This window comes from Myotis lucifugus, unplaced genomic scaffold (assembly GCF_000147115.1).
Source record: "Myotis lucifugus unplaced genomic scaffold, Myoluc2.0 scaffold_990, whole genome shotgun sequence".
Lineage (NCBI taxonomy): Eukaryota > Metazoa > Chordata > Mammalia > Chiroptera > Vespertilionidae > Myotis > Myotis lucifugus.
The window spans coordinates 74,326-83,656 of record NW_005872038.1 but is presented as its reverse complement, the minus strand read 5'-3'; the positions used below and the strand labels follow the sequence as shown (position 1 = coordinate 83,656).

Sequence of the window (9,331 nt, the reverse complement as noted above, 5' to 3'; positions counted from 1 at the left end):
GAATTTCACCTTAATTTAAAAAAAAATCCCCAACCAGGCCACTCACCAACTGGGGTGGCCTCTGGCGAGTGACCCAGACACTCTGTGCACCCCCCCCCCGCACCCCCCCATGAGGTTTTGGGCTTCCCAGGCATGGGAAACCCGGGTATCAAACAATGCCAACCTGCCCGCCCTGGGTTGGCAAGTTAAACAGGCGTCCCACCCTCCTTCCTGGCACATGTCACACCAGTTCTGGATCGCCGGGCAGCGAAAGGCCGCACGTGGGAAATGCCTTCTGTTTTATTTACTTATTTATTTATTTATTTAATTTTTATTGATTTCAGAGAGGAAGGGAGAGAGATAGAAACATCAATGATGAGAGAATCATTGATCAGCTGCCTCCTGCACACCTCACACGGGGGATTGAGTCCGCAGCCTGGGCATGTACCCTGATCGGGAATCGAACCGTTCATAAGTCCTGGTTCATAGGTCGAGGCTCAGCCACTGAGCTATGCAGGCCGGGCTAAATTTCTTTTTGTTGTTGTTGTTAATCCTCGCCAGAGGACATTTCTTCCATTGATTTTTTTTTTTTTTTTAGAGAGAGAATGGAAAGGAGTGGGAGAGACACAGAGAGAGAAACATTGATGTCTCACACCGACTGGCTGCCTCCCTCACGCGCCCCAACCGGGGCCCCAATAGAGCCTGCTACCAAGGTATGTGCCCTTGACTGGAATCAAACCTGTGACCCTAGAACAGGACTTTGGAGCCGGTTCGGGGGTCCTCGCCCCCTTGCGAGGCCTGAGCCCCATCAAGGAGCCAGAGTCAAACATCTGATCCTATGGGTGTTTCCCCTCCGCCCCAAGTCTTTGCACACACGTGTGTGCACATGTGTGTGTGCAAAGACTGCAGGCCGACGCTCTAACCACTGAGCCAAACATAGGGCTGCCTCATGTTTCAAAAGATACCTAACCTCACTTGTGACCCACCAGGAGGTGATGATGAACAGCGTCCCCTCTCGCAGGAGGAGATAACCCCACTTCCTGCTTCCTGGGCTCCACCTGGCCTGGCTTGGTCCCTGGGATCTGCACAGCCTCAAGGTCAGGTAGGCCGGGTCCTCACATGTCCAGCAGGACCCAGGACTTTCCACGGAGCTCAGATCTGCTCCCCACCAAAGTGTGCTGGTTACCATGCCTGTCCTGGCCCCCATCAGGCCGCTTCTTGCCCACCTGCACTGAGGCCCCCCTCCCTCGCTCCCATCAAAGAAAAGCTGCTGGCACTGCTGGGTGCTTCCTCTGCACCCGGGTCTTGTCAGAGTGTGCGACCTCCCCTCAGCCACCAGATGAGGAAACAGGCCCAGGGAGGTCAGGTCACTCGCACGCTCTAAACCTCGGCTCACAGCTGCATGGCTCCCAAGAGCTTTCTCCTGCTCACTGTTGGGTCCTTACTGCCTGACACACAGTAGGTACTCAATTGATATTCGTAGATGGACTAATTGCTTTCTCATGGAACTCACAACTCTGTATCTCTCTGCCTGGGGTGTCCATCCCCATCTTGCAAACTCCTACTCATACCTCAAAGCCCCATTTAGAATATCCACTCCTTAGGAAGTCTTCCTGACACTCCCACTCTAGTCTGTGTTCCTCTAGTCCTCATTCCTTCCACCAGCCCAGCTCTGAGTCCATGGAACTGGAGGTGTCCATGGGGCTGGGGTGTCCATGTTTGGCTTTTTCTGCCCTGAGTGGGAGTAAGCGGGTGGGTGGGGGATGGGGAACATTAGGGAGGTTAGATCTCCCTCACGCATCCGTCTTCTCTTCCTCTCCTCTCTGGCGATGGAAAGGAAACTTCCAGGAGCAGGAAAATTATTTTATTAGAAAATAAAGTGTTTATTCAAAGAACATTAAAAGTCCAAGGACCTGTGTGGGAGCTGGTATGAGCGGAAGTGAATCTCCGGCTCAGCCAGGCTGGGCGTGGGGCTCCTCTCCACAGAGTCAGGGCCTCGGAGGAGGCCAGGTTGGGACCCCAGCATCCGGCAGGCAGGCAGGGAGCAGTCACCAAGCACCAGGACTCTGCAGAGCTGGGGCCAGTGGGCTGGTCAGCCTCCCGGCTCAGCAGCTCACCAGGTACATCCCTGTGGGGGTGGGACCGTGAATGGGAGGAGGGTCGCTTGTCCCTACCCTGGGATCCCCCAATCCTTCTCAAAATACCCCTTAACTCACTGCCCCATGGACCCCAGCAGCCCCCTGTGGGGGCAGGAGAACAGGGTGAGGTTGCTGGTGCAGTGGTGTTTCTGGCTGCGGGCCTTGGATCCTTGCAAGGACACCCACCCTCCAGGGGATGGCCCAGACACATTCATCTTCCTTCCTGACCCCTCCCCCTGGGACCCTGGCCACCCCTCCCTGTCTGTGACCACCCCACACTGGGTTTCCAGACCGGACACCCACCTATCTGTCCCAAATATCTCAAATGCCTCCCTCACCCCTGCATCCTGGCAGAAGCAGGGGGTGGGGCTTGGCCACAGCAGAGGCCTGGCTCCCAGGAAGGTGGGGGTGGTAGAGTCGGTACGTACCTGTGGCGAACCTTCTCTTTACCAGCGACATGCGGTAGCCACTGCCCACCAGCTCCACGTCCACGCCCGACAGAGTGGCCCCTTCGCTGGTGAACTGAGCGGCCACGGGGCTGGGCGTGCTGGGCCCTGAGCACGGCTCCCAGCTGGCAGACAGGTGGCCAGAACCTGGGGAGGCCTGAGGTCAGCTGTGTCCCATCCCTGGCCCCAGGCCCATTGGGACCCACTCTTCCCTGGCCCTGCTTTGATTTGTGGCCTCTCTACCCCTCTGACCTCCTCTTGTGCCCCTGCACCCGTTTTCTTTGGCTCCACAAGACTGTGTGTGGTTTGTAAAGCGGCCCTGCCCCAGGGCCTTTGCACCTGCTGTGCCCACTCCCAGGATGCCTCTCCTTCAGCTCTGTCAAAGCCCTTCCAAGCCTGGCCACACTCCCCTACCCCAAGCACATCCCAATTCTCCCACCTGAGACCCCTGAGTCCTGATGTACAGCCACAACTCACCCCCGGCCTCGGACACATCTGGAAGCTTCCATAGGAACCGCTTCTCCTCCAGGTTCCTGGCATCAAGAGAAGCTTGGTCAGGTCAACCCCAGAGAGAGCACTTAGAACCCAGGGTCCCCGCTCAGTTTCCTCTCAGCTACAGTGGGGCCTTGACTTACGAGTTTAATGCGTTCTAGTTAAGGAGCACGTTAAGGAGCTCGTTAACTCAAATTACTCTATCAACTCAATGCAAAAAATCGGCCGAGAGACAGCTGGTATCTCAAAAAACTTGTTAGTCAGGACACTCGTAAGTCAAGGCCCCACTGTATATGACCAGAGCAAGCCAGGCCCCTCCCTTGCTTCAGTTTCCCGTCAGTGAAGCAGGGGTGGGATGTGGAGCAGCTGGTACTGAGGGCCCACAGCCTTGCAGCATCTTTAGAGGATGCATTTGGTCCTGTAAGTCTGGCTTCTTCGAGACAGGTTCTATCCTTTATACAAAACCAAGGCAACACTGGAGCTGGATTCAGATCCTGCTGTGATCTTAGATAAGCCATTTAGCCTCCCTTTGCCTCAGTTTCCCACCCATACATAGGGATGATGGCAGTCTACACCGGAGGGATGCTACGAGCCGTAAGCCAATCAGCGCGTGCTGAACCAAGGCCACACCTGGCACGGAGGGAGCTGTGTCAGATAGTATTCCTGTTTGATCACAGCACCTCAGCTGTGAGCGGGTGTGAGCTCACGCCCGCCAGTCAGGTGCAGGGGTGGACCCTTAGTTCAGTGGGTTTCAACCCTGGCCGCACATGAGAATCACCTGGGAATCTTTTTAAAATCCTGATTTCTGGGCCTCATTCTCCGGAATTCTGTTTCTTTGTTATGGGGCGGGACCACAACATTAGTAACAAAGAAACAGAATTTCCGGAGGATGAGGCCCAGAAATCAGGATTTTAAAAAGATTCCCAGGTGATTCTAATGTGTAGCCAAGGTTAAGAACCACTGCTCTAGTTGCTTCATCAAGGGGAGGGTTGGGGGTTCAGGGGCACCGCTGAGCCCCTCTTGGCCGTCCACATGCCCTCACCAGGTGGCAGCCGGCTGCAGGCGGACATTGGTCACAGGCTCCCCCACAGGCAGCAGGATCTGGACATTGGTGAGTGGCGTGGGCACGGCCGTGGCACCGGGCCGGTAGCTGTACTCCACCGAGACCTGCGTGAGGGTCGCCTCACACTGCCAGTGGGCGCTCAGCTGCAGCGGCACAGACTGGGGGCCCGGGCGGGAGAACTGGAAAGAGAGAGGACGCAGATTGGGCCATCCTGTCCTACCACACGGTGCACACACCGCCCCAAGAGAGACCCTTTCCCGGAGGCTTTGCAGACAGGAGTCTGCATTACACCACACGTCCAGCAGAGGGCAGGAGAGGGCCTCATTCTAATACAGTCTGCGGACAGGCACCGCAGCAGGGGCCTGGGAGGGGCACTTCTAATTTGCATAATGATACCATCTGCACTGTGGAGGCCTGGCTCCCTACAATGCCTTTCTGGCCACCATTTACCCTCTGTCCTCCCTATACTCCCACCATCCCTTCCCTGCTCCCTCTGCCCTGCCCGTTCCCTCCGTATCCCCATCCCCTCCGTATCCCCCATCCCCTCCCTACCCCTCTGCCCACCCATCCACCTAGTCCACCTGGTACCGCAGCAGCACCACATTGTAGTAGGAGGCGGCTGGATTCTGCTCTGCTTGGCGCTGCAGGGCCTCCGTCAGGGCTGTCATGTTGAGCCAGAAGTCTTTGGTCTCGGGGTCGCTCTGGGAGGGGTCGCTGCAGAGACCCGGAATAATCACCCCCACCCTCGGAGGAAGCCTCTCAGGGTCCCCAGCACCCCACCCACCCCAAGGGCTTCCTAAAGATGCTGATTTCCCAGGCCACCTTGGCCCCCACAAAGAGCATTTGCAGGGGGGAGAAGCGGGGAAGGAAGCAAAGGAAAGTGAGGTCCAGAGAGAGGGAGGGCCTTGCCCAGGGACACACGGCAAATCCTGGGAGGCAGAGGAGTTTACGGCTGGGGAGCTCCTGGCCCCCACTAGCCTCTAGGACCCCCTGCTCCCGCCTCCCTCCTCCCAACGGTACCTGAAGAGCAGGTCGGCATTGGGCTGGAAGTGCTCGATGGGGGTGGTGTGTACAAGACGGAAGCTGAGGACCGGTGGGGGTGGGGTCCCGCTGAACACACGCACAATGCCGGCTGGGAAGGTCATGGTGAGTTCCCCAGTTACTCGAGCCAGGCAGCTGGGTGAGAGGGGAGGGGACTGGGCTTTGGCTCAGGGCTCTGCCGGCACCTCATCCTCCCCTCTTTCCTGGGGCTCCCTGGGTCTGCAGAAGCAGCAAGGCCCTGGCTACACCCCAACCTCCTCCCGTTGTGTCCCCGCCTGCATAGCAATCCAGGCTCCAGGGAGAAGCCACACTGGGCTGAGGAGGCAGGAACAGCTCTTGCCCTGGTTCTCTTTTCCCCTAGGCCGCCAGGAAGCTCACAGCAAAAATTCAGCTTTAGAATTGTCTTCATGTTGGGCATGGGGTCTAACGCTCTCTTCCTCTCTTTGGTTTGACGTGAAGTTCTTCTCTTCTGGGCACCACCCCCAGACGACCCCTGGCCCCTCAATTCACCCTTTACCCACCTCCTCCACGGGCCTGGCCTCTGGAGTTCCTGCCTTCAGGTTGAGGCCCTCTACACAGTGGCAGCAATGACGCCAGCCCTGTTCCCACGCCCTCCATCGCCCCCACTGCCCTTCAGGAGAGGGGCCTGGTGGCTCAGCCCAATGGTTAAGGCCCTTCCGTGGGAAACCCGGCCACAAAACCCCCCTGGAGGCTGTCCCTGCTAGAACCCAGCCCAGGGAGCCCCGTCTGCCCCTCACCGTCCGCACTCTCACCGGCACTGCATACCTAGGGCTGTGGCCACGGAAGTAGGCGTGGACATACTCGGTGAAGACGGTGGCCACCGGCAGGGCATCCTGGGAGCCCAGGACCACAGGGCTTGGGCCCCGGGAGATTCCTGGGGGGGATTGGGGCGGGGGGAGAATGAAGGGCAGACGAGAGCGTGAGGACAGGTTTCAGGCTCCAGAACCTGCCTCTGCCAATAGGGTGTCTAAGGTATCACAGCCCCCACCCACCCCGGCCAGAGAAGGTGAAGCCCACGGGTACCGTGTCCCGTCTGCGAGGAGGACGCTGGAGCGCTCGGGGGCGGTGCCGGGGACGGAGGAGCCCAGCGGGGAGGAGCTCAGAGAATGAGACTGGAAGGGAAGGAGACAGGCCGGGCTGTGGCCACGCCAGGAGCAGTGTCCTGCTGCTGACCCCGAGGCGCCCCAGCCCAGCGCCGGCCATGCCCCCTCGGCCTACCAGATCCCCGTTGCTGCTCACGAGGGGGCAGGACACCTTCCGGGAGCGGGGCCTCCGGGGTGGGGCTGCCAGGCCCTCCGTGGCCGGAAGGTCAGCAGGTCCGGGCGTCGGGTCTGGGAGCGAGTGTGAGAAAGCCGTGGCTGAGAGGCTGCCCTGGGCCTCCCGGGCCTCCCCAGGGGAGGACTCAGTCAAAACCTGGGCGTCAGACTGACTGTGGGGAGACCCTGGATGGTCTGAGGTCCTGGGGCTTCAGAGAAGGTGCCAGACAGGACTGCGGACGCCACCCACGGCCCTGACACCAGATTGTGGCCTCATAAGAGGGGAGCTCCCTGCCCCGGGGCCCTGGATGCTCAGGAGGCAGGCATGCTACGCTACGGCGGGGGCGGGGGGGGGGGCAGGGGGAGGGGGGTGGAAAAGGGCTTTTCTCTAACTTTCAGCAATTCCGTGACGGTCACCCTTTCTGAGAGGGTAGCAGTGGCCTCCTCCCTGGCCCACGTCTGAGTCTCACCCTCCTAGTCGTGGTGTCCCACCCAGGGTCCCCTCGCTCTCCTGCCTCCCAGCAGCCCCTGCTCTGCTCCAGCTGACCCGCTTGCCCATGCACCTCCCCTCCCACCCGCCCAGGCCGTGTTCCTCTCCCTCCGTTTCCTGAGGTGCTGCCGTCCTCCGTGCTGCAGGGGGAACAGCACCCCTGGCCTTGGTTGTGTCCGTCCCCCGGGGTGACAATCCCACATCGGTGGTGAGGTTGCTGAGTGTGCCCTGGGCCGCACAACTGGCTGGCTGAGAGTCCCTGTTCTGCAGTGAAGCTCTGACTACTCACCGTCTACACTCCCCGTCTACACTCCCTCCCTCCCGAGGGCCCTCCCTGAAGCAGCTCCAATCAGGGTCTTTCTCTAACCATGGCCTCCGCCTGGCACCCCCTTACCACTGCTGGGGACCTCACGTGGTCACAGCCGTTTCTCTAAATGCAAAGGGGACTCCACTCTCCTGTGACCTCCAGGCACCCACTCCTGCCTGCTCGCCTCCTCCCTGCCCCAGCCCTGCCTCAGCCCAGCCTTGGACCCTCTCCGTTCCTCTCCGGCCCCAGGCGCCTCCCGGTGCCTGGCCCATCTCCTTGCTGACGTCTTCCCTCCCTCCCCGCTCCCTGCCATCACTCTGTTCTGGCCACACCAGCCTCCCCACTGTTCCTCAGGGGGCCTAGCGGGCTCCCACCCCATTGCCTCTGCGTAGGCTCTAACCCTCTGCTGGAACCCTTCCCCCACATCATATGGCTTCACCTCACCCCCATCATGGCACAGCTCAGATGTCCCTCCTCAGAGAGCCCCTGCCCTTGGGAGCCCTCACCGGCACTGCCACTTCTGCCTTGTATATACCCATCTTTTTGTTGCACTTGCTAGGGAGAGGTTTCCGCCAGCCTCCGACTCAGCTCTGTCCCCAGCCCCCGGCACTGATCATGGTAGATGCCCCATCCTCCCCACAGCTCCCATAACAGTTCCTGGCCACGGGACTCACCGCCTCCAGCCACAGCCTCCCGCCCCCAGGGGCCTGGGGATGCCGCAAGGGGCAGTGGCGAGTCTGATGACAGCAGGGGCCGTGTCCCCCTCGACTCGGGTGGCTGCGGCCTACAGGTAGGTGGGCTCTGCGGGGTGCCCGGGCGGAGGGCCCAGGAATCTGGGAAGGGGCCAGGTGCTGCGTGCGATGGTGAGTCCAGGCCGGAGTCTTCCACGTTCTCCGGCGATGAGGAGGAGAAAGGCGAGGGGCTGGAGGTGAAGCCGAGGCTGCTGGAACCTGGGGGGAGACGGGGCGACTAGCTCCAGACCCTGCCCACGCGGGGGTCCGGGCCATGCAAAGCCAGTGTTCACAGCCCACCCCAGGCCACTCCCGCTGGTTCCTTCTCTCTCCACTGACGCCTCACCCACCCACCCACTGCCACCCCCACTACCAAGCGGCTCCACCTTCTCTCTGGCTCTTCCTACGCATGCTGTGGCCCCGCCCACCCTCACACTGACCTGGCCCCACCGATCTTCCCCTTGGCCCACAAAGGACCCCAGCGTCCGCCCTCCTGCCCACAGAGCCACCTATGCTTGCAATGGCTCCATCCGTCCACCCTCCGGCCACACCCACGCTCCCGGAAGCCCTTACCCCCATTACCTGTAAAGTCTTCGTGGTCAAAGGCTGACTCTAGGGGTGGCCCAAAGAGGGTCTTGGAGGCCAGCTCATCTGATTGAAGCTTCTCCGTGCAGCTGGGGACCAAACGGACAAGAGGGGCTGTTCTGTTGTCTCCGTGCCTCCTCTCACCTCAGGGCCTTTGCACATGCTGCTGAGTTTGGCCTCTGTCCTCCCAGTTCTCCCTGTGGCCACTCCTGCTTCTCCTCAGGGCTCAGCGCAAAGTCGTCCTCCCCACAAGCCCAGAGGCCCCCCACTACCAGCCCGACTGAAGTCGCCACTTCTCTCTTCCATCACATCACCTGCTTCGGTTTCGTCAGAACACGTGGACTTAGTGAACATGCTCGAACTTATTTGTCATTCAGAAAACCTGAGCCACTAGGATGTAACTCTGAGAAGGAGGACCTATCTTGCTCCTATATCCTCAGAACCCAGAATGGCATGAGTACACAGTAGGCACTCAATAAATGTTTACCCAATGAATCACTGCTAGAAAGTGGTCTCTCAAAATACAGCACAGCCTCAACTCCCTGCCTGGATGAGAGGAGGGGACACAGAGACACAGGGAGGGAGCCGGGGAGGTGGGTGGGGATGGCCCACCTGCCCACTGTGTGGACCCGATGTCCCACCCCGTGGAACTCACCTGCTGGCCCTCGGGGCAGACCGAGGCCTCTGTGGCTTCCCAGCAGCATCCCCTACAAGAGAAGGGCCTCTCCCTCTGAGCCGTCCTGTCACCCTGCCTGCTCCCGACTCCACAGACCAGGAGGCCA

At 60.1% G+C, this 9,331-nt stretch overlaps 1 protein-coding gene across 1 annotated transcript in view; it reads right to left on the bottom strand.

Annotated features, from left to right (window-relative positions):
• Positions 1–1,876: 1,876 nt before the first annotated feature.
• FCHO1 (FCH domain only 1) overlaps positions 1,877–9,331 on the bottom strand; it is a 23,202-nt gene continuing 15,747 nt past the window's right edge. The window contains 13 exon segments of the mRNA XM_023747808.1: positions 1,877–2,107; positions 2,546–2,710; positions 3,041–3,096; positions 4,098–4,297; positions 4,700–4,832; positions 5,139–5,294; positions 5,946–6,054; positions 6,204–6,219; positions 6,221–6,292; positions 6,399–6,511; positions 7,908–8,183; positions 8,547–8,638; positions 9,205–9,256. Of these exon segments, the coding sequence (XP_023603576.1) occupies positions 2,085–2,107; positions 2,546–2,710; positions 3,041–3,096; positions 4,098–4,297; positions 4,700–4,832; positions 5,139–5,294; positions 5,946–6,054; positions 6,204–6,219; positions 6,221–6,292; positions 6,399–6,511; positions 7,908–8,183; positions 8,547–8,638; positions 9,205–9,256 (1,463 nt within the window). The 3' untranslated portion in view covers positions 1,877–2,084.